The sequence below is a fragment of the Quercus robur genome, chromosome 11 (assembly GCF_932294415.1).
Source record: "Quercus robur chromosome 11, dhQueRobu3.1, whole genome shotgun sequence".
Lineage (NCBI taxonomy): Eukaryota > Viridiplantae > Streptophyta > Magnoliopsida > Fagales > Fagaceae > Quercus > Quercus robur.
Window position 1 is genome coordinate 18,020,291 of NC_065544.1, and position 25,210 is coordinate 18,045,500.

The 25,210-nt window shown below is 36.5% G+C and overlaps 2 protein-coding genes across 6 annotated transcripts; one reads left to right on the forward strand and one right to left on the reverse strand.

The window, feature by feature from the left end:
- Nucleotides 1-9,031: 9,031 nt before the first annotated feature.
- LOC126705766 (cytochrome c6, chloroplastic) lies at nucleotides 9,032-24,528 on the reverse strand. 5 transcript variants are annotated; one of them, XR_007648424.1, is made up of 8 exons: nucleotides 24,281-24,527; nucleotides 24,060-24,189; nucleotides 23,365-23,462; nucleotides 23,248-23,279; nucleotides 22,992-23,055; nucleotides 22,744-22,900; nucleotides 9,699-9,927; nucleotides 9,041-9,495 (listed from the first exon to the last, which is right to left on the reverse strand). XR_007648424.1 is itself a non-coding variant. In XM_050404960.1 (7 exons), the coding sequence occupies exons 1-6, from the start codon at nucleotides 24,350-24,352 to the stop codon at nucleotides 22,760-22,762; spliced, it is 537 nt and encodes a 178-aa protein (XP_050260917.1). In that variant the 5' UTR covers nucleotides 24,353-24,527; the 3' UTR covers nucleotides 9,032-9,927; nucleotides 22,744-22,759. The 5 variants fall into 5 exon arrangements, 4 of the variants coding, with proteins under 4 accessions (XP_050260917.1, XP_050260916.1, XP_050260915.1 ...); XM_050404960.1 differs by having other exon boundaries at nucleotides 9,032-9,927; XM_050404959.1 differs by lacking the exons at nucleotides 9,041-9,495; nucleotides 9,699-9,927 and adding an exon at nucleotides 19,825-20,171 and having other exon boundaries at nucleotides 22,742-22,900; nucleotides 24,281-24,528.
- On the forward strand, nucleotides 17,918-19,819 carry LOC126705765 (tetrahydroberberine oxidase-like). The gene has a single exon (XM_050404957.1). It carries the CDS (start codon nucleotides 18,048-18,050, stop codon nucleotides 19,635-19,637), a length of 1,590 nt encoding a protein of 529 aa, XP_050260914.1. The 5' UTR covers nucleotides 17,918-18,047; the 3' UTR covers nucleotides 19,638-19,819.
- Nucleotides 24,529-25,210: the final 682 nt, after the last annotated feature.

Consider the following 25,210-nt stretch of genomic DNA (forward strand, 5'->3'; position numbering starts at 1 on the left):
AGGTGTTTATCTCCCTAACAAAAAAGTCGAGAATATTAAGTGGTGGCACAAGCTTGGAAGGAGGATTAAGCAATGATCTTCAAGTTTTTGATTGGTTCTTTTGTGTGTGTGTGCGCGTGTGTGCGTGAGAGAGAAAATTGTTTTGTGATTAGACTAGGTCCCTTAGAGTTAGAGGTGCCCTTTTTAGAATGTGACTATGGAATATGCAAGTGGAGGGTGGCCTACTCAACCTGCTCAACTAGGATAGTTTGAGTGTCTAACACCTTCCCAAGTAGTATATGCAAAAGTGAAGATGCTAGTAACATGCCTAGGGTTTCAATAATTCTTTAGTAATATGATTAGGAGGTGGTCCACTCAACCCACTCAACTAGGCAGGTTTGAGTGTCTAACACCTTTCCAGGCAGTATGTGTAAAAGTGAAGATGCTAGTAACATGCCTAGGGGTTTTAATAATTCTTTAGTAATACAATTAGGAGGTGGCCAACTCAACCCACTCAACTAGGCAGGTTTGAGTGTCTAACACCTTCCCAGACAATATGGTGTAAAAGTAAAGATGCTAGTAACATGCCTAGGGTTACAAGAATTATTTACTAATACGATTAGGATGTTTGACTGGTTAGAAACATGCTAGGATGATTAAATTGAATAGGAAGATGATTAGGATTGTTTGAAGAACGTGCTTGTTTGATCTTCAAGTTTTTGATTGGTTCTTGTGTGTGTGTGTGTGTGTGTGTGTGTGTGTGAGAGAGAGAGAGAGAGAGAGAGAGAGAGAGAGAGAATTGTTGTGTGATTAGATTTAGGTCCCTTAGAGTTAGAGGGGTCCTTTTTAGAATGTGACTATAGAATATGCAAGTGGAGGGTGGCCTACTCAACCCACTCAATCAAGCAAGTTTGGGTGTCTAACACCTTCCTAAGCTTTTACCCTTACGACAATTGTGATGTCTAGATTGTTAAACCTCTGTATAGAGGTCATGACTGGTTCTTAGACCTAAATTAGGCTACAACTCCCACTTTCTTTTGACTGATGGTGTACTCATAGACTCGTGTGTAGGGTGGACCTACACATAAATTCCACGAATCCTTTGGTAGAAAAGTCTGATGACTTAGCAGCAGTGCGGATAGAGGGAAATTTCATTATCGAAGGCAAGTAGAGAAATTTTAATCATAGTAGTAGAGTAAGCAATATCCACTTCCAATGAGCTATTTCAAGCCCCCAACGGAGTTGTGTGATTAGTTAAACTTAATGATATGTACATTTTGGTGGGGACAAAAAACAATGAAAGAGGAGTTCATTAAAGGGATAAGTTGTGTGATTCAAAAGACGAAGGGAGATTTGAGTTTCAGAATCTATAAGCTACCTAACATTATTAGTGAGAAAAGGATGGAGACGCATACAAAATACTCACTCTTGTATAGAGTATGTAAAGTGAAATATTATTATCATTCGACTCCATGAAAGCTCACCTAAGTGACAACATTTCTTTTGCATGGAAAAGTATCATGAAAGCAAAAGGTGATCAATATATGAACCGGATACCTACACGTACCATCAATGTTTAGAGTTAGAGACAATAAGATGGAAATCGGAGCTGTTCGTGGCCCAAGATGACCAAGATTATTTGGATTCCCTTGTAGCGAATCTCATGACGGAGATCCTACTACAAAAATGTCCCTCCCAAATTAAGTGTCTTATAATGAAGTCATCACTTTTTTTTTTTTTTTGAGAAACTAATGAAGTCATCACTTAATTTGTTAAAAAAAAAATAAAAAAATAAAACCTAAGAAAACCTCAACTTCATTAAATTGATAATAAACTATATTGATACAAAACTGAAAGTTTACATGGCATTAAATTCTAGTTACAACTAAAAAAATTAAAATTACATCGCTATGATCCTACTTACAATATAAGCAAAAAAAAAAATTTGCGAGTAAGTCACCCAATGTATGTCTCCCAGTTTAGTTTCAAAGACTGTTACATGATGGAAAGGATTTAACCACTCAACCTAGTCAATAAAACATGTTGTAGATCAGCTGTTCTTCTTGGTTTAAACTTTTGTGCAACAATTTAATGGTCTTTATTACAACTTAAGGAACTAAACTGTTGATTTAAAGAAACACAAACATTCAAAAGTTTATGTGGCAACACAAGAGGATGTCCCAAAAAAAGCCCTAATATATGCTTCCTCTTTACAGTTATAATATTAGATTAGATACAATATATATATATATATATATATATTTGGATATGATTATATTAATATAGTGGTTCTTATTATGTTTTATGCGCCAATTTTTAGTAATTATCAGTTTTAGGAATTTTGTAGCTAATTATGCGTTCACAAGTTAGATTGAACCAATTAACAATGTATTAGTATAAGAAAAGAACCTTTAAACTTAATCATATTAAGACTTTATAATACAACCTTTCCATGTGAGAATTTTTTTTTGTTAATGTGATCTTAATGTGAGACTTTTTTTTTTTAATTAAGAAATAGTTTCAACTTATGACATCCGCTATTGATGAACACTCTTTATTATCAGACTAAAACACCAATTGGTTTTTGGTATAAATGAGAATCAAACCTTAAATTTCTTATTTAACAACAAGAAATTTTATTAGTTGAACTAATTAGAACTCATTATCTTTTACTTACCATATTACTTATCAAAAAAAGAACTCATTATCTTAATGTGAGATTTGAAAGTGAAGTACACGTGCTTATGTTAGTAATGTAATAAAATCAAATTTTCTACATTTAACAAATAGCGGGTCCATCTAATGTGATTATGTTTCTTTGTTTCCTATGTTAATCATGTTATAATCAAAATTAATGGTACTTTGGCTTTTTCACCATGGCAAACATGTTGTTTCAATCCAAGATAATGATTAAGATGCATTAAACAGAGTGATTAAGATGCATTAATAATTAAGGTGATATAATTAATTCCTACATGAAAGTGTTTCCTCCCAACCGGTCATCCTATGGCCCTTGTCAAATAGGCAAGGGAGCTCACTCAATTATCTGGTACTCATAATAGTCAAAGAGATAAGACATTCTTTCCTACGGGTGTACTCATAATTAATTCCTACATGAAAGTGTGCTTTTTGATGCAGTTTCTTACTTATTTGTGTAAAGTTGATTAAAGTATAATTATGTCTATAATTATGTTTAGAAAAAATGAGACTTTAAAAAATGGTACATAAACAAATATGTTAAAAAAATAAAAAGAAAAAACTAATAGCACACTCATTTCAGATGTTATGTGGGAACTGGGAATCACATACTTTTAATATAAGAATACACCTCCCATTTTTGTTTGACACCAACCTATTTAGTTTGCTTATTGTTTTTTGTTAAAAAGTTTATTATAGTTACTTTTACCTAAAAAATGTGAAGTTTCAACTTTTAAAGACGGGTGATATAACAAAAAATTAAATTTTTTTTTTTTTATAAAAAATTCCCAATATGTAATCATCCCACTAATGGCAGCAAACTAGTGAATTTCCATTTCTTGGTTTTCTTCCTGCTCTATTCAGCAAGACTTTGTTGCTTCCGCCAAAAGCAAATACAGCAGATCTATGATCTATCTATCTTATTTCATGATTTTTTTTTCTAGATTTAATATGCTTATTATTTCTTTGGAACTAAAGTATACTACAAGTTCTTGCTACGGGTGTGGCTCAACACCATTGTATTTCTTCCCCCCATAGAAAGAATTTGGATTTTGGATTTGAATCCCTCCTCTACAATTTATTTTAAGAAATAAAAAAAGTAAATTATTTTGTAAGTGTTCTTCAAATGATTCACAATAGTGTGATAAATTTTGAATTCTATACGAAGGGATATAGACTACCCTTGAATTTTATATTGTAATTTCACAAAGAAATTCAGTAAAATGGCAGAGGATAAGAAGCACCCTTCAATTACCATGGCTTAACATGTTTTTTTTTAGATAAGAAACGTCGCTCAAGCCTTAAGGTAGACGTAAAATTCCGTATGTGAAAGTTATGTTTGTTTCGTCACAAAACATTCTTTGGAGAATATTTTTCTCATTTTTAGGTATTTGGGCTACATGGTTGAAAAACGTGATCAAACCAAAATCATTTTTCCTTTACCAGGAAATGTATAACAATTTCAACCTTGAGATAATAGAACCCTCTCTCTCTTTCTCTCTCTCACAAACCCAGAACCCCCTTTCTCCCTCATGCAGCAAGCTTAGTGGACCCTTGTAATTTACAAGTGTCATTTGTCATGTAAATAATTATTCACGGTAGATAGACATGAGAATATAGTCAAAAAGCTATCTTCACAAATGTAAAAAAGTTAGATAAGCATAGTTAGACAATTGAGTTGTAAATATGGTAGATGTCCATTTAGTGTTGGAGACACATATTCTTTACTATTTGTACATTTGCATCTCTCTATCACCTAGGCCCCACCTCTCTCCCCCCCGGGTGGGATGACAATTCATATTAGTGGGTCGTGTTTGTGTAATGTCGAGACAAGAGAATTTGATTACATGTGTCAATTCTAACTGGACCCATTAAATAATTGTGTCAAAACCTCTCAACCCTAATATAATTTGTTTATTTGTTTATTAAGTGAAGTTACACGACATACTCATTTCAACTTGTTTCATTGGGTAAAACTACTTATCCCAAAAGAAAATTTATATTGCATCATAGACTATATAACGAGAGATAGTCATTTTGTCATTCCATAAACCATTTATGATGAAAGTGATATTTAATTCTTTATTGTTAATACAATATTGAAAGCCTTTCGCAGTTTAACTTGCTTAAGTGTTGAGTTGTTCCCTCCTCCAAAAAAAATAAATGTGGAGTTGTTATTAAATTAATAAATGAAATTTTCTCTCAATGAAGAAGAAAATTCATGTTCTCATAAAAGCCCATGTCCCACATGTCACATAAGAAGCATAAAATTTATATAAATAAATTATATATATAATAGCTTAAACGAATAAAAATGCCAAGATGAACTTACATTTATCTGAGCCTAATTAGTTAATGGATTTGACTATTCTGAGGCTAATTAATTAGCCCAAAAAGAAAAAACTATTTTAAATCTAATTCAAGCCTAGGATAGCGGGAGCTATTCTTATAGCATTTGCATCAGGTATCTTAGAACTATTCTATTTTACTATCTCAAAACTTACTTTATTATTTATATTATACCATTTTAAATATTACTTTATTATTTATATCATACCATTTTATAACTCATCTAACTTTTTAACTTTTATTTTCCCATTTTCAAAAAAAAAAAAAACTTTTATTTTCCCATACAGTATATTAAAATAATATATCTACAAATAAAATAATATATCCTGAATCCATCTCTATTCTCTCCCACCTCTCTTCCCCTGCGACTGCAACCACCTACTCCCACCACCCCCACCACGAACAAACCCAAAAAAAAGCTACCAAACTAAAACAAATCACCACTATATCATTGCCTAAAAACTTTCAAGCAGCTAAATTAAACATTTAAACAACCACAACAAATTAGCAAGCAATCAACAACCATTAAAACCACCAGCATTAATCACAAACTCAACCACACCCACACTCATCAAACCCACCATCACCAGAAAAAGAAAAAAAGAGAAAGAAGCAAACCCCAACACCACCCACGGAAAGCAAACCCAACCCATTAGCAAGCAAACCCAATACCACCCATACCCACGGCCAACACCACCCATGCCGATCCATGCCAATCTCGCAACCACCAATGCACCAGACCCACACTGACCCACGGCCAACACCACCCACGCCGATCCACTTCGATCTCACTACCACCAACACTCCAGACCCACGCCGATTTTGCAACCAAAACCATCAACAACCATCAACCCATTAGACCCCATCCTGAAACCCATTAGACCTGAAACCCATTAGACCCGAAACCCATCAAACCCAAAACCCAGCCAAACTCACGAACAACCCATAACCACCAACGGGTCGGCAAAGATGGGTAGGCGACGAGAGAAAAAAAAAATGGCGAAGAGTGAAGAGAGAGTGATGAAGAGAGTGATGTGATGAGTCAAGGAAGAGATGAATAAAAAACAATATATTATTTTTAGAATTAAGCTACAGTACCTTCTTACATTTAAAATGCTTGTACATTTTTTTTTTTAATTTTGCAATTTTACAAGTCTGGATCACTTTTAAGAGCACTCACAGTAGTGGTGTTATATTATTATATTTTAGCTGCTCAAACCCCAAAATCATACTCACGGCAGTGGAGCTAAATCTATAATTTTTAGCTCCATTGCTACAGTGTACATCTATAGATAAATGTGCACTGTTCATGAGAGCTAAAAAATATATATTATTTTATTGAATTTCTCTCCCAACTTCCGTTAAAAAAAGATTTTCTCTTTCTTTCTTTCTTTTTCTCTCTCTCTCCGGCTTCTCTTCTTTCTTCCTCTTTCCTTCTCATTTTTCTTTCTCTCCCTCATCTACTCTCTACTTCACCGATCTATTTTGGATCTTCATCATCGTCGATCTTCATTGTCATTGCCCGCGTTTTCGCCCCACGCTGCCGACCCATCTCACCCAGTCCTCCATCTCACTACTCACCCAATGCCAAGAAGCCTAGTCCTCCATCTCACCGCCGATCCAAGCTCCACCAGCACCGCCTTCATCGAGCTCAAGAGCGCTGCGGATTTTGCGGTTGGATTTCGTGGCTGTGGCTGGATTTCATGGGTTTCTTTGGATTTCGTGGATTTCTCTGGGTTTCGTGAAAAGAAGGGATTTTAGTTTGGATTTGTGTTTGATTTCAAAGTGGGTTTGAGTTTGTGATTTGATTTTGGATTTGTGGGTTGGGTATCGGTGGGTTTGGCAATGGGTATCAGTGGCTGTGGTAGTGGGTGTGGGCGGTGGTGGCTGGTGGCCGTGGGTTGGGTTTTGCAGTGGGTTTCAGTTTGTTTCACAATGGGTTTCGATTGATTTTAGTGTGTTTTGCAATGGGTTTTGATGGGCAGTGGAGTGGGTTGGGTTTCTAATGGTGGTGGTGGCTTGGGAATTATGTTGATGGTGGTGATTTGTGTGGTAGTTTTTGGCTAATTTGGATTTTTGGCAGTGGTTGTGGGCGGTTGTTTTTGGTTGGCAGTGGTTGTTGTTGGGTGGTTGTGGGCAGTTGTTCTTGGTTGGCCATGTTGGTGGATCGGTTTGTGGTGTTTTTATTGTAGTGAGATAGATTATTTTATTGTAGAAGATATATTATTTTTATTGTGATGTTTATATTATTTTATTGCGTTAAAAGCTAAAATAGATCCACTGCTACAACATGTGTGTAGGTAAAATAGATAGAGTAACTTTTAGTAGAGCTAAATTGCTAAATTTTTAGCTCCACTGCTGTGGATGCTCTATGCCTTAATACTAAAATATGCTTAGATATGGCATTTAGAAGCCCGGATGCAATGCTCTAACTCTTTGTAAGAAAGGGTGTGTTAAAATAAGCTTAAAAATTACAGATTCCAATTAGATCAAGCTTTAAAATCTCATTCTTTGGATTTGGGCTCAAAATTCTACTTACACTAAAAACAAATCTATTAATATCTTAGCTTGATAATAAAAAACAATTATCATGAAGTGAACACCATAAATTTCAAATATATAAGAGTTAGATTCAAATTACACCATCTAATATTTTTTAATTAAATGCGAATTTTGATAAATCCACCACTGGATTACATTATCTTCATATATTTTCCATGATTACAAAATTTATAGATGATCAAAAATCAATAGTCATATTATCAATCAATTACTTAAATTCAAGTTTTTGTAATTTAAAATAATTCATAAAAAATGAGTTTATGGATCAAATGGCAAATTACATCCGATTGACATGTAAATTGGCATGCATGTTAAGAACATGTAGAACATATAATTCAACGGTAGGATTTTCAAAATATAAACTCTATAACAAGTTATTGGATAGTGTAATGTACTTAGAGTTACACCAGGTGTAACTTGAATCCAAACATATATATACATATATGAGAAGGTATTTGGTATCAAATGATACCATGTCAATAATATCAAAATCCAATAAGTATGAAACATTTCAGCAAAAAATAACTAACCCATTAACAATTAAAAGACATGTATTAGTAAGTAGTTATTTTTACGCACAGGGGCGGAGCTACATGTTAAGGTGGGGGGACCACAAAAATTTTCAAAATTTTTTTTTTTACTATATAGAAATATTTAATATTTTAATAATTAGCCCTCAAAAATTGGACTTGACCCCCCAACTATTTGAGTTGGTCCAATAATGTTCTAAAAAAAATGTCCAATTTGTCTAGTAGTTATAGAGAACCTATTGTTTCTCAAATTCATTTTTTATGGTAAAATGTGTTCTCGTATTTTCTAAATTTTTGGATCATTTATATCTTTGAACACTTCATTAATTTAATTGAAATTTTTTTACTCACAATGGTAAACAATTTGGTAACTTATATTGAAAATAAAAATTGTAAGGATTTCACTATGAAAGATGGTGAAAGATTAATTTAATTCTATGAAACATTTAATTTTAAGGATTTATTATGAAATATACTAATTTTTTGTGTGTATAGATATATGTGTTTGTGTACGTGTATAAAAGTTTGTATAGACTAATAAATTAGCAACACAAATCGGCCCTCCAAACAAAAATTTCTAGTTCCGCCCCTGTTTACACACGTCTCTCATTTATTGGATTTTGATACGGATAACATGGTATAAATTTATACAATTTTTTTTTTGGGTAAATGATACAAAATACTTATATATATATATATATATAAACTTAAAAATCCTTATGTCCTGCTTATTAAAGTCTCATTTTTTTTTTTTTTAAGCAAGATGAGGTTAATGAAAATAAGGTGTCCAAAGCAGACCCGTCTAAAGCAGTCTACAACAATGACTAAAGAGCAAACTTGAAAATTGTAGCAGTTCCTAAGAGTTTGGTTAATGCATCCAAAGATAAGAAAAATACAGTAATCTTCTTCACATTGTGTATTCAAAATTTTCCACATTGTACACGGAATTTTTCAAGTCAATTTAATGAGGGCAGCAGACACAACTTTCAATGCAAAGGAAGGGACACTCTACAACAAATTGCTAATTGACAAAGAGATTGTTTTAGTTTTTATAGAGATGGTGATGGGTGAATTGACGCCTCTAAGAGCAACCACATTAGCTTATCTATAATCTTCTAAAATACAAAAAAGTACCAATTTTACACATTCTAACCCGAAAAATACTCACATCAGTCCTTGTAAAGATGTGTAAATATACACCATGGCCGTGTAAATGAACAGTAACCTTGCATTTATGCACGGTTATTGTTCACCGTATAAATGATTTTTTAATTCTTTTTTTCTCTCTCCTCTATCAGACACAACAAACTAGCGCGGCAAAATAAGAAGGAAGAAGAAAATAACCACCAAACCCAGTGCCACCACCAAACACCGCAACCTAGCACAAAAAAAATCCCAAAATCAACAAAAAATTAACCCAAAATCAGCGGAAAAGCAATTAGAAAATCTAACTCAAAATCAAGACAAACCCACTGAAAAACCCAACTCAAAATCAATCAAAACTCATCGGGAAACCCAACCCAAAAACAGTCCATACCCACCAGAAAACCCAACCAAAACCATACTCAACAAAAAACTCACGTGAAATGCCCAACGAAGTCGGATTTGCCGCCCGATCTGCTGCCACTGTTGCCACCCAATTTGCTGCCGTTGGGTCTTCCATTGCTATAGCCGAATCTTCCATTGCTGTCGTCTGTTGGGGGTGGGAGGCGAAGGGTCAGTGGTGGAGGAGAGAGGGAGGGCGAAAGCGAAAGGGAGGCTGAATCGACTGATGGCTGAGGCAGAGGCGATGGCAAGCTAGATTGACAAGCTGAGAGTGATTGAGGGAAAGAGAGAAACAGGTGAGTGAGCTGAAAAAGGAAAATAGAATGAAGGAAAGAGAAAATGGGTGAGGGAAAGAGAGAAACAGTTATTAATAAATAATAAAAATAATAATAAATAATATTATTTAATTAGAATAGATTTGTAAAATAGATTAACTGATGTGAGTATTTTGAAAATGTAGTAGTGTAAAATAGAAAAAGTAGGTTTTCAGTGTAAAATAGACGGAAATTTTTAGACGAACTGATGTGGTTGTTCTTGAAAGAAAATAACATAGGTATTGTTAACTATTTTTTAGCATTGTTGTAGGAAATAGAGTTTTATATGTAGAGTTTTAGCGGTAGAGCTTTCGCAATATATAATTTTAATTGAAAAGTTCTTTAGTGTTTTAAGTATTTGGCAAATTCCAGTTATTAGCGTTTTAAAGTTTTGGATTTATAAAACATGAATAGTAAATTGTAGAGTGCTTCTTTCTTTCTTTTTTTCTCCTTAAAAATTCCAAATTTCAATTTTAACCTCTAACTTTAAGGGGTTTTTAAAGCTCTTTTTTAGCAGATTGGCCCCAATTTTCCAATTTTTTCCTTCCAAAAAGAGCTTTAGAGCTCTTAAAACTCTTTTATAGTTGTGTGTTACAAGCTCTCATGTTCTCTCTATTATTCTCAAAAGTTTATAAAATATCAATGTGGGGCCCAATAATTTATGGGTCAGGTCCACTTGCTTGTGGGGAGTCCAAAGGCCTAAGCCAAAGAAGACTACGGCCCAAGCTCAATAACATAAAGCCCAAATGGCCCGGAGATGTTGCCGAGGACAGTTCAGTCCTCGGCAGACCCAAAATTCCACCGAGAAGAGGGGCAAAAACGGTATAGGACCAGACTGGAAAGGAGACCTAAAATATCTCGGGAAAGCTGCCCTCATTACCCTTCCCAGATAAGACTCTGCATCCAGCAGAGCCGGATTCTTCGGCTTTATCAACGACCCCCAGTGATTCTGGGATTAGACTGACGGGACAAATATCAGTCTTGGAAAGGTTGACCCTACACGTGGACGAAAGACAGCGAGCGTCAGCGAGTATAAAAGAGAAAGTAAGTAATCTGGATAAGGGGGCTGGGAACAATGGACAAAAAACCAGGGACTCCCATCCTACCTCGAGGAGAAAAACTCCAGGGGTGAAAACCACTTAATGATGTATGCGCACCACAGAAAGAAAAACCACCGCCGGATAACCGGAGGAAGACCTTAATGATCCTCGGACTTAGTCCGAGGAGTCCAACCCCTCAGGATGTGACGCTATAGGGCTTAAATGTTCAAATCCAATTCCTTTTTTCTACATGAATTCCTCTAAAAACAGGACCGGACCATCGCCCCGTGATCAAAGACAAGCCTTTCAAGCCCACTCTCTACAAATCATATTGTGAGGGATCTTTCATGTACGAGCCCAACATCATTATTGGGCCGTTAAATAATCGTGTCCCTACAATTGGCGCCGTCTGTGGGAAGGCTTGCACGTTGGCACAGGTGGCGTTTGAGACAACCCTCTAGCAAGCAGAGATTCATGGGTTTTCCCCCATCTCCGACGACATGCAGTTGTTGTTCCGACATAAACTTGTGCCAGGGCTTACGTCCTGTAGCGCCAACGGCACGGGCAGCTCTAGGGGCTTCCGACCTCAAGTCAGCTCTCCCCGCCTTGGTCAAGGGGCTGACCTGCGAAAAAGAAAATAAATACTCCAAAAATTTTTGGACAGAACCAAGGCCTTGCATGGTCCTCGGACTCAAGCCTATGGGGAAACCAAGTACTCCAAAAAAGTTTTGGACAGAACTAAGGCCTTGCATGGTCCTCGGACTCAAGCCTATGGGGAAACCAAGTACTCCAAAAAGTTTTGGACAGAACCAAGGCCTTGCATGGTCCTCGGACTCAAGCCTATGGGGAAACCAAGTACTCCAAAAAAGTTTTGGACAGAACCAAGGCCTTACATGGTCCTCGGACTCAAGCCTATGGGGAAACCAAGTACTCCAAAAAGTTTTGGACAGAGCCAATGCCTTGCATGGTCCTTGGACTCAAGCCTATGGGGAAACCAAGTACTCTCAAAAAAGTTTTGGACAGAACCAAGGCCTTGTATGGTCCTCGGACCCAAGCCTTTGGGGAAACCAACTACTTGTAAGGAAAAATTACATTACATGGACCTTAGGATTTATCCGAGGAAGACTCTCCACTAACAATTGGGTTAGTTCCTAAATTGTGAGGATTCTCAAGTCTGCTTTCGGATCTTCAGCACCAAAGGGATTGATGCAATATAGAACAATATGTCGCCTGAAAAACAATCTGAATTCTCTACCGCTCAATTAACTCCTCGGATGGATTATTTAGAGATTATCATTCTCGGACGGTATTCTCGCACTTATCACAGAATATTCAATTGTTACCTCGGTTAGTTTCCTAAATTTAACTTACTATGAATTATCGTTGTAATGCCTGGTAGTGTTGGTAAATCAGAATTAGTTGGATTATGTTTCAAGGTTTCCTGCTCCAAATATCATTGAACAAACACACACATGGAGCACACTCATTCCCAAAGTAGTATTGCCAAAAAGAATAGTATTCAAAACAAGTAAATAAATTTCCCTTTTTACCAAAACAAAGAAATAGTACATCGTACAATGAAAAGCGGGAATCAGCTTATGTTAAAGCTCATTACATAATCAAAAAGAAAGATACAAGAGAATAAGACAAAACCGAGGAGGCAGTACAGACGAGAGGTTGGCTTCTGAAGCTAACCACATAATCAAAAAGAAAGATACAAGAGAATAAGCTAAAGCCGAGGAGGTGGCACAGAGGAGAGGTTGGCTACTGCTCCAAGACCTTGTTCTTCCTCAATGCTTTTACATGCCCATAACTCAGGCAGCAAAAGAACCCAGCTTGGGGCCTGCACCGTCGAAGAAAGGGTGCAGAGAGAGCCCAGCTCCAGGCTAGCATAGCTGAAGAAAAGGTGCATGAAATCCAACTTGAGCCTCACACCGCTGAAGGAAAGGTGCAGGGAGCCGGAAGTTAGGGAGTCTTCACCAAAAATTTGCCTGCAACAAGGCAGAGGCGATGATGGCGGAGAATCTTTCTTTTGACACACCAAAATTCTGGCATGAACAGAACCTGCTTCGGATTTTGACTAAAAGAGGGAGAAACACCCTTTCCCCTCTGTCAAAACGGAATATTCTCTTGAATTTATGCCTCATTTGCCCGTACCTCACTATTCTGAGTCTCAGGAGGACACGGCGCCTCTGCAGCGGAGAGAGTTCCTTTTCCCCAACCCTCACCTCAAACATGATATACTAAGGGAGGAAACTGAAGGATTCATGCGTAGGTAAAACAATTTTCTCTCCTATTTATTTAAAAAGATAAGGTGGTGGCATTTAATTCACGCAGCGTCCCAAGGAACGCTACAGACAAAATGTCTCTGGCTCAATTTCCAACGCCACCTGCAACCATGAGATTAAAGGAGTCTCGTGAAGGCGCACCTCGAACACTGGGACGCTAAAAAGTACCGCGTGACCAAAGACCACATAAATACCTCTTAATTTGTGGGCCTGGTAAATTCGCGGCCCAGGCCTGTTCTGCATGGGGGCCCAGGGACTACGGCCCACGCCGAGGGATAGCCGTTGCCGAGGACAACCTCCTGCTCGGCACCTTGTGAAATACCTGAGGAAAGGGAGAAGCTGAACTATGGTCCTCGGACTCAAGCCTATGGGGAAACCAACTACTTGGATGGCCTTGCATGGTTCTCGGACTCAAGCCTATGGGGAAACCAAGTATTCAAAAAGTTTTGGACAGAACCAAAGCGTTGCGAAGTCCTCGGACTCAAGCTTATTGGGACGCCAACTACTCGGATGGAGAAAGTCCTCGGCTCAAATACTGTAAAATGTTAAAGCCAATAAGAGTGTTAGGATGATGGCGGGACACCCCACTATTCGGTAGTCTAAGGGGGCTGTTCTTTTTTGCGGGTGATATGTCTTCGGATGATTACTTCCTACACCGCATAGAGCATCCAGTTCTAATCTCGGCATTGTTTCGGGTAAGTATCGCTGTTCACAGGTACGCATTGCTATGTCAAACAATTCTATTAAAGTTATGGTGACATCTTTTTATTAGCAAGTATTTTGGCCTTAGTTGTCATTGATTCAAATGCTATATTATTGTGCCGAGCAGCGCTTGCAAATTTGTAAAAACATAGACAGAACATGAGAAGTAAAATAACAACAATTTTTATTAATATGAAAAATTATTACAACGTACAAAGAGGGGCTTAAACAAGCCTATACAAAAGGTGAACTGACGAAGCAATGATAACATCCGCAATACAGATAAGTAAACAATCAGGTGTCTTTTAAACTCGTCTTCAAAGTCTCTCCAATCTCTGCCTCAGTATTGCTCATATTGAGAGAAGAACCTTCTTTAGAAAAAGATGAAGGAGAAGAAAGAAGAAGATGAAGGAGAAGGAAGAAGAGGATGGAGGAGATGAATGAGGAAGATGGAGGACATGAGTAAAAGAAGGAGGAGAAGAAGAGGGAAAAAATGAAAAGAAAGAGAAAGGAGCAAAAGAGGGAGAAGGAAAAGCACCAGGATGGATCTGGTGGTGGAAAGAAGAAGAAAGAGAGGCAAAGGGAGGCGCCAGTGAACGAAGAGAGGAAGAAGCAGGGGCACTTAGTCCCTGCCCCAGTCCTGACTCCTAACACACTGGTGCCATGTTAGATATGCTCATGAAAGAGCGGGTGGTACTGATGATGTGTGTCCTCGGCTCAGTCACGCCGAAAGTGTGACGTAACGAGTCCCTGCTTCGGATTTTGGCTGAAAGGAAGACGAGACAAATCTTGAGTCTCCGCCATCCTTGCCCTGACCGAGCCATTTCGAGTTTCGTTAGAACATGGTGTTTCTGGGAAGGGAATGATTTTTTCATTGCTTATTACTATGGGGAGTGTATTTCAGGTTAATGTACAACCAGAGAGTAAAAGTAACTTCGGAAGGAATCTAAGGGTTTCAAATTTCGGGGGGATTAAAGGGATTCATCTGTGGGAGAAACAACTCTTGTTTCTTCTCTTTATATAGGGGACGAAGGGAAGGGTACTTGATATGTTCAGATCCCCAAGGAGATCCACCAACCAGAGTATGCCCGTTCCGCTCCCCCACGCCATCAATAACCGTCAAATCCGAGAGGTCTCGTGAAGGGAAGACATTAAAGACACGCTTCGGATAACCAAACGTCATAAGTGCATCGTGAACAGATTAAAAGGAACGTCTCGTGGACCGGTACATTTTCTGGGCAGATGAGGAGTCGCCAACGTCAGTCAAAGGCTGAATTAAGTGAGCCATGATAAAGGCTCGGTATTACCAAAACCCCCCTCTCCAACCAGGAAGTCAGACAGCAGGATTTTGAGGGGTTATTGTGGGGCCCAATAATTTATGGGTCAGGTCCACTTGCTCGTGGGGAGTCCAAAGGCCCAAGCCAAAGAAGGTTACGGCCCAAGCTCAATAACATAAAGCCCAAATGGCCCGGAGATGTTACCGAGGACAGTTCAGTCCTCGGCAGACCCAAAATTCCACCGAGAAGAAGGGCAAAAACGGTATAGGACCAGACTGGAAAGGAGACCTAAAATATCTCAGGAAAGCTGCCCTCATTACCCTTCCCAAATAAGACTCTGCATCCAGCAGAGCCGGATTCTTCGGCTTTATCAACGACCCCCAGTGATTCTGGGATTAGACTGACGGGACAAATATCAGTCTTGGAAAGGTTGACCCTATCAACGACCCCCAGTGATTCTGGGATTAGACTGACGGGACAAATATCAGTCTTGGAAAGGTTGACCCTACACGTGGACGAAGGACAACGAGCGTCAGCGAGTATAAAAAAGAAAGTAAGTAATCTGGATAAGGGGGCTGGGAACAATGGACAAAAAACCAGGGATTCCCATCCTACCTCGAGGAGAAAAACTCCAAGGGTGAAAACCACTTAACGATGTATGCGCACCACAGAAAGAAAAACCACCGCCGGATAACCGGAGGAAGACCTTAATGATCCTCGGACTAAGTCCGAGGAGTACAACCCCTCAGGATGTGACGCTATAGGGCTTAAATGTTCAAATCCAATTCCTTTTTTCTACATGAATTCCTCTAAAAACAGGACCGGACCATCGCCCCGTGATCAAAGACAAGCCTTTCAAGCCCACTCTTTACAAATCATATTGTGAGGGATCTTTCATGTACGAGCCCAACATCATTATTGAGCCGTTAAATAACCGTGTCCCTACAATCAATTTTTAATTTTTTTTTCCATGTCATGGAAAAAAATAATTTCAAATAGTTTAGAACTTTATAAATTTAATTCTCTCCTTAATTATTTTTATTTTTCTATTGAACTTTTTTTTATAGCTATTAAATCTTGTCGTATTTTTTAGGTCATAAAATTACTTGTCCCATAAGAAATTTCTATAGAATCATAAACCATATAATGGGAGAAAGTCTTTTTCTCATTCCATAACCCAATTTATGATAAAAGCTATATTTAACTCTTTCTTGTTAAATGTTAATACAATTCTGACAAGTTTTCTCAGTTGAACTTAACTCATACCAAAAGCCTTGTTGTTCAACTAGCATTTCTTGTTATTTTTCAACAGAAACATCTAGAATTAAATACTTTCATTCCAACTATCAAATTATGGGTTTATTTGAGTACCGCTTATTTTGTTGAAACTAAAAACTTATTACTAAAAGTACTATAGATAAAGGTAGAAGTTAATTAAAATAATACAGTCGGACCCATAAATAGTACTAACAAGTGCAATGAAACCCATGAATATTAGCAAAAAAATCTAAATAGTAAAATAATTTTAATTTTTTATTGGTATCTAAACACACACTACATATTATATTTAATAAAAAAACAAATAACAAACATTTTCTCTCAATAAAGAAGAAAAGTCATGTTATCATAAAAGTCAATGGCCCTTCTGTCCAAGTAAAACCTTTAAATAATAAAATAGTAATAAATAAAAAGGCCCTCGAAGCATTCCCCCTCCCTAGACTTACCGGAAAGAAAGAAAACTCACCCTAGGCAAACCTGTTTTACTTGTTGGGCAGCACGTGTCAAATGAGAAGCATAAGATTTATAAATTAAAATGGCAAGATGAATAGGAACTTACACCTATGTCAAATGGCCCAATCCAACATCAGTTTACCTAAACCATGGATATGACTTTTCTAACTTCTACGCCTAATTACTAATCCCAAAAAACAAAGCAAAACAAAATTGTTTTAGTTTGACGAGGTCTTTTATCGCCGAACAAGGAACATGGTTTGAATCCCAACTATACCCAAAAGAAACAAATCAGCGTTTTAGTTTGACAATAAAAACTAAAGAATAATCATCATGGAGTAGCAACTGAAATTTTTAAATCCTTCTGAATCTATTATTAAAAAAATAATAATAATAAGACCCTTAATAATTCAACACATTTCCACTGCCAACTCATGTCTAGCGTCTAGATGCCTTCACTTTTTCTTAGAGCTGTATTTTGACCAAACTAATTTCTAGAGCAAGATAAGGTTGTTGAAAATAACGCATCCCACAGAATGGCTGAAGGACAAAGTTGAAAATTGTAGCAATTCTAAGAGTTTCGTTAGTGCATCCCAAGATAAGAAAAAAAACCGAAGACCATATTTGTGGCCAAGAATCTTCTTCACACTGTGTATTTAAAATATTCCACATTGTACATAGAATTCTCAAGTCAATTTAGTGAGGGCAGCAGATTCTCTAAATATCCTATAAGACACAAACTTTCGATGTAAGCAAGGGGCACCATACTCTACAACAAATTACTAGTTGACAAAGAGATCATTTTAGTATTTATAGAGATGTTAATGTGCAATTGATGCGTCTAAGATAAGAAAATATTATAAGTCATATGCCATCATTGGTCCAAGTTATGACTATGAACTTCTCACGTTTACTTTGAACATTACTACAATTCAACTTTCATGTTTGTCTCAAGCACATAAATAGATAGACACAAGGCCTATATTTGGACAACCTTAGAATTTTTTGTTAAGAGTGTTATCAGAGAGATAATATGTCAATTCCAATACTAAAAAACCTTCTTCCATTACTTTTCTTACTCATTCTCCCAGTTTGGTCCTCAACTTCAAATTCAACTAATGAGAGCTTCCTGCAATGCTTTTCATCTCATTTACAGGATTCTAATTCAAGTTTGGAATTAGTCTTCACCAAGAATAGCTCTGCTTATTCATCCATCTTAAATTTTACCATACGAAACCTAAGGTTCGTGAACTCTTCAAAACCACAATTTATCATTACTCCGTTTCATGAATCCCATGTCCAAGCAGCTGTAATTTGTTCCAAGAAATATGACATGCAAGTAAGAATCCGAAGCGGAGGCCATGACTATGAGGGCCTTTCTTATGTATCTGATGTTGTTCCATTCACCATCATTGATCTTGTCAATCTTCGGTCTATTAGCATCGATATAGAAAACAAGAGTGCATGGGTTGATTCTGGTGCAATTATTGGAGAGTTATATTACAAGATTGCAGAGAAAAGTAAGGTCTATGGCTTCCCAGCAGGGAGTTGTCCCACTATGGGTGTTGGGGGGCACTTTAGTGGAGGTGGATTTGGTACCATTTTCAGAAAATATGGCCTAGCTGCTGATAATGTTTTGGATGCTAAGATAGTTGATGTTAATGGTAGACTACTAAACAGAACATCAATGGGAGAAGATCTCTTTTGGGCCATCAGAGGAGGGGGAGGGTCAAGTTTTGGAGTCATTCTCTCGTGGCAAATTAGGCTGGTTCCTGTACCACCAGTTGTAACTACTTTCAATGTCCAAAAGACCTTAGAACAAGGTGCAACTGAGCATTTCCAGAAGTGGCAAACCGTTGCGAATAAGCTTCATGAAGATCTTTTCCTCCATGTAGTTGCAGGAGTTGCTAATGCAGATCCAAATGGCAGAAAAACTATTCGACTTTCATTTACCTGCTTGTTTCTTGGACCAGTTGAAAAACTCCTCGCTTTGATGCAAGATAGTTTTCCTGAGTTGGGCGTGGGGCGCAACAATTGCACTGAAATGAGTTGGATAGAATCTGTTCTTTACTATGCTGGCTTCTCAACTACGAATCGCTTAGAAGTTTTGCTTGATAGGAGCCCACGAACAGATATCTTCATGAAAGCAAAATCAGACTATGTACAGGAACCCATTTCAAACACAGGGTTGGAAGGGTTATGGCAAAGACTCATGGAAAAAAAGCAATCACAGCTCATCTTAACACCTTATGGTGGAAAGATGAGTCAGGTTTCAGATTCAGAAACACCTTTCCCACATAGATTTGGAAATTTATATCAAATCCAATATTCAATCACTTGGGATGATGACAAAGAAACACAGGAAAACCTCATGTGGATGAGAAGGCTTTATGCCTACATGGCACCTTATGTTTCAAAGTCTCCAAGAGAGGCCTATTTGAACTATAGGGATCTCGACTTGGGGGAAAACAACAAAAATAATAATACAAGCTACGCACAAGCAAGTACTTGGGGTTTGAAGTATTTCAAGAACAACTTCGAGAGACTAGTTCATGTAAAGACTCTCATTGATCCTGGTAACTTTTTCAAGAATGAGCAAAGCATCCCAGTGCTTCCATCTTGAGGAGAAAAGAAAGGAACTAGGAAATGTTTCGAGAATGAATAAAGATCTTGTTATGAGTTTGTATGAAGTTAAAGGGCAAAATAGTAACATTCATATGGTCCAAATCATGCCATCCAAGCAGAAAATAAGTCATTTGCCATACAATGATTTAAGAATATTCTTTGCGTTGTTAGTTGTGACAATGAACTTCTCACATTTACTTTGAACTTTCCATTCTTTAAAACAGTAATCATTACACTTCAACTTTCTTGTTTGTCTCAAGCACATAATAGCAGGCATGCAGGCTATATCTGGGCAATCTAAAAATTTCCAGTTACAAGTATAGTCAAAGAGAAAATGTGGCGACTCCAAACCTTAAAAACCTTCCATTACTCTTCATTCTCATTCTCTCAGTTTAATCTCAACTTCAAATTCAACTCATCTTAACTTCCGGCAATCTTCACCAAGAGTACTTTTGCTCATTCATCCATCTTTACTTCTACCATACAAAACCTCAGATTATGGAAAAGGAGAGATTCAAGCTGATCCGAACACCTATGGTGAAAAGATGAGTAAGATTTATAATTGAGAAATGCCTTTCCCACTGGAAATTTATATAAAATCCAATATTTAGTCACTTGGGGTGTCAACAAAGAAACACAGGAATACAACAGGTGGATGAGAAGGATTTTTGCGTACGTGGCACCTGATGTTTCAAAGTCTCTGAGAGAGGTCTATTTGAACTATAGGCATCTTGACTTGGGGAAAACAACAACAATAATAATAGAAGTTATGCACAAGCAAATACTTGGGCTTTGAAGCATTCAAGTACAACTTCAAGAGACTAGTTCATTCAAAGACTGTCATTGATCCTAGAAACTTTTTCAGGATTAAGCAAAATATCCCAGTGTTTCCTTCTGGAGGAGAAAAGAACGGGAACTAGAAATGTTTCTTAGAATGAATACGGATCCAAGTCTCTCCATCTTAGGGAAAGAGGAAATAGGACAAGAAATAAATTATTCAGGCTTGGGTCCATTTTTTCAGAAGTAAATACAACTACCTTGCTCTTTTTGTCATGTCAAGCACCTTGCATCATGTAGACAGTTAAACTGATTGTTTGATTTATGTTTGATATTATACAGATAATCATGCACACTTTTTTGCAGAACAAAGAATATATATATATATATATATATATAAGTAAAGCATCTGATAATTCTAGAACAAAGGAAATTGTAAAATTGTATTAAAATTTGGCATGGACATGCTTAAATATTAATAAAACATAAAAAATAAAATGAAGGGGGAGGAGGGGGGTACAGTGCCTGGTCATTTAATAACACCTTTAAGAATGTGAAATGCCCAGGCAGAACAAGAGGAAAGATATACTGATGACAGTGTTCTTGGAATATCTTCTGTCATTAAACAAGAAGCTTCATCAAAAAATTCTCATGAACCATTCTAGCTTTAGAATGTCTAGTCTTTAATAGTTTGACTGCCAGGTGATTTGCATCTTCTATGGTTTTAACTTTCATTTAGCTCAAGCTCTGCATCCTATCATTTTATACTCGAAATCTTCTTCATATGAATTCAAGATATTGAAATTTTAAATTATTTTAGATAAGATAACTTGATGTTTAGCATGCACACATTTTACTTTGTTATTTTATTTTATTTCTTTAATTTTAGGAGTGGATAGCTTAAGATACAACTCTCTAGACAGACTAAAATTGCAATTTAACAAACTTTTCCTCAATATTGATACATTACTTGCCTGTGTTCAGGTAGAAAACTACCATGAGGATATTGGTAAGACATAGGTCTGCATCCCTGTAAGATTTTCTATATGTTCCATGGTAACATAACCATTTTAGACAATCGGAATCCTCCACAAATACATGTTTCTCCAAAATCGGAGATAGCATTTCCAAAGTAAAATAATTTCTTATTCAGAAAAGTATTTTCTGCTCACAAAGATTTCGTCTGTTAAAAATAAAAAAATAAAAGTACCTTGGATTATTGGATTAAATGTATTTTGACTGAGTTATGCCTATCATCAAGTATCATTATTATTCAATAAAGGTAGGCATTTACTTACCAAATATAAATAATTAAACAGAAGTAGGCACAAATTTCCTTAGTGGCATTTGGTAAAACTGTAAAAGGTCATTGGAGACTCCTATGGAGGCAATATATACCCACAAGTGGTTGCGAGGATGTTTTCAGAACTACACCAAAATGTTACCAAAGGACAATGCAACATAGGAGCTGTTCTACCATGAGAATTACAATAGTTTGGAAACATGTGGATCATCTACTTTACACAAGGGATGCTAATATTTTGATCTTCAGTTTCACCAAATATTCACAATGATGCACCCCTATTAGGCGAACCCTCTTACTTTAGGCCAAGGCCACTAAATTTCTAGAATACTAAATATTTATAAAGTTCCAATTCATTATTCCTTGTTCAGCAAATAATACCTATTTACAAATTTCCAATTTATTATTTCTTGTTTAATATAAAATTGATACGTTATCTATATCCTAATAGTTATAAGGAAACCAACAGTAATGAATTATAGAAAATATTCTCCCTATAGATATGATTAACAAGCTACGAGGACAAAGTTGAGTCGTAAGCCAATTATCCATTCCTCAACATCTGAATGATGTGGGCTAAGATTCTAGATTGTGCTTCAAGCATTAAAAGGCAGGGAAGTTAGCAAACACCACAAGGCCTACAACTGTATCCTTACTCACTCAATTTATAATCTAATGATAAAAATATGTAAAAAATCATATCTCCCAAAGTTAAAGAATGGATATCTCTCTCAAGTGTTTTTCAAACAATTTGACAAGATATTAAATTGTCAACTATCTCACTCCATTTGGATAACTCTATTCTCATACTAATTCTATATGTGAGGAACTAATTGAGTAATGTAAGTAATGAGCATATGGATCTACAGGAGGATTCTGCGTCAAGTCATGCCAAGAAGAACTAGTTTTGAATGATAGCTTAACTCTGAACAACTGAGCCATGCCTGAAGGTATTAATTGAATGTGATACAATGCAATAAGCTAATATTTGAACAATTTTAGTCAGCTTAGTAACTACTTACACCTTTTAGTTGCTGGAGTCAATCTTCTTCAGTTTCTACATTTGGCCACCCTTGATCAGCTTGTAACTTGACAAAGTTGGCCAAAAGCCTGATCTCTTCTTCCTGCAAACGGGCTCCAAATGTGCATTGGCCCCTTGGCGTGCAGTTCTCTCCAAAGCCCTGCATAAAGACATAAGATATTTTATATTGGATGAGAAAGATGCAAGGGAGTAGATTCTGCAAGAGATGTAAATTACAGGAAGAAACTCACAGGCATTCTTCCCTTGCCATAGTATGTCACACGGTATATCTCCTCTTCAGTGTCAACTCCATTCCTGTAAAAGCAACAACATAATATACAGCTTCTGATCTAACATATTCAATATCCTTTTTGGATTTAGGGAAAATAGGATTTTAATTTTTCTTTGATATAATTCCATTCTTTTCTGTCTTCGTGCTCATTTTAAACTGCATATATCATGGGGCATGCTATTTCCAACAGAAAAATGGATTTCTGATTTGATTACCTTTGAAGATCTTTTGTAAAAAGTGTTGCTCCCTGGGAAGATGAGAAGCAATGTATTAAAGAAGTAACAGAATTAAAATAACAACCATCTGGATTTCATGAGTAAAGTGATTATCACCGGCTGGATTATATTTCCGCCTGCATCATGACACCCAATGCAAGCTCGACGAAACAAAGACGCTCCTCTTTGTACATCTATGGTTTGCCCAAATGAAACTGCACCAAATGGGAAACCAAGTAAAACCAGGGAAAATATGGACACAAAGCTATACAAACCAATCTGACATAAATGAAAATTTTCTGAAGAGTTTCAATTAATCTTTTTTTTTTGTGTCAAAACAACCCCAATAGTTAACACAATCAGCTGAGGACCATGCCTTCTGAAGCTAGTTTGAATCTCCTGTTCCCCTCCCATTGGAACACCAAAAACTCACTTATATAAATTATTAAATAATCCCTGAAGAGCTATCAGTTGGAGTAGTAAATATGTTTGGGACAAAATTAAAGATTTAGCAAAACAGTCCTGAATATAATAACAAGTAACTTATAGTGTGCTGCTTTGCCACAGCTAGCTAGGAAAATTGAGTAAAGAACATACTAAATGATTAAGTTGGAGGACATGCAATAATGTTTAAATAATTCTCTATGAGAATAGCTGTAATAGAATGTGACAAGATAAGGTGTTTGGGAGTGTACTATTAAATACCTTTAAATGTTGGTGAGGCGTAATTTGCACATTGCAATAAATTATGGGAATTAAAGTAACATAAACCAGCTAGCGAGGAATATAATTTAAGGTGGTTGGTTGGTTACCTGGGGTGTGGCAGATAGGAGATAAGGCTACAAGTGCGGCCATTATTAGAGGTGGAACCAAGTTCTTGAAATGGAAATACTTTACTTCTTGTTGTTGTTGCTGCTTTTTGGGAACTGGGTTTATGTTTCTCTTCACAACAAACACAATTCAATGCTCAATGTTCTTACAAACTTTCAATTTGAAAACCATATTCAGAGAGAGAGAGAGAGAGAGAAGAGACCTTCATTGAGAGGCAAGAGGCAGCATTACTACAAGGCGTAGGGGGTGAAGTTAGAGATAAAAGCAGCTGCATTTCTCGCTTCTAACAGTAACTGACTAAACTGATTTGAAGAAGAAAAAAAGGAAAGTGTGGGGGAGTGGACTCTGGACTGGAGTGGTTGGTTTGGTTTGTCAGCGGTTGCCACAAAGCTCATCAGATCCCCCTATCAAATATGGCCATGCGTTTCGCATGCGTTGTGTTTTTTCAGTGCAGCCTATCAATTTTTTTGGGAAAAAATCTACTGCCACAAAAAATTACTAACTTCTTTAGTCTTTACCACAAGTGATAAAATGGTAGATTCATTTAAGTGATAGACAATCGTTTAAATTCTGTGGTGTCATAGTTGTGTTAAAAGTTATGAAATAACTTATGATATTGAAATAACTCACTTTTTCTTGAAAAAAAAAAAAAAAAACATTTTTGACTAGTGCTATCAAAGCTTATACGGCTTCTCATTTAAGCACGTAATTGATATCATTATGACATTATTTTACTAACTACTAACAAGGTATCAAATTTTTTTGTATATATATTTTTTCTTTAATCTTTTAAGTTAAAATGGTATTTGTTTATTAGTTTTTGTTACTTTTCAATATAGTGGAACCCGCTTGATTTCTCCTTAACCCACTTGTATCTCAACTAATTAGCAAATCCTAGTATGTTCATGAGATCTAGAGTTTGAATCTCCCCTCCTCTTATAAACTACAATGATAATTCAAAAAAAAAAAAAGGAGACAATGTTAATTATTTTATTCATTTGGAAGCAAAGTGTCATTTATTGAAAATCGTGTATAGAGATTCTAACTTTGCTGAATCACTATATCTCAAGGTTGTCAACATAATTAACCAAAAAAATTTCCTTCTTTTTCTATGATACTTTCATTGATTAAG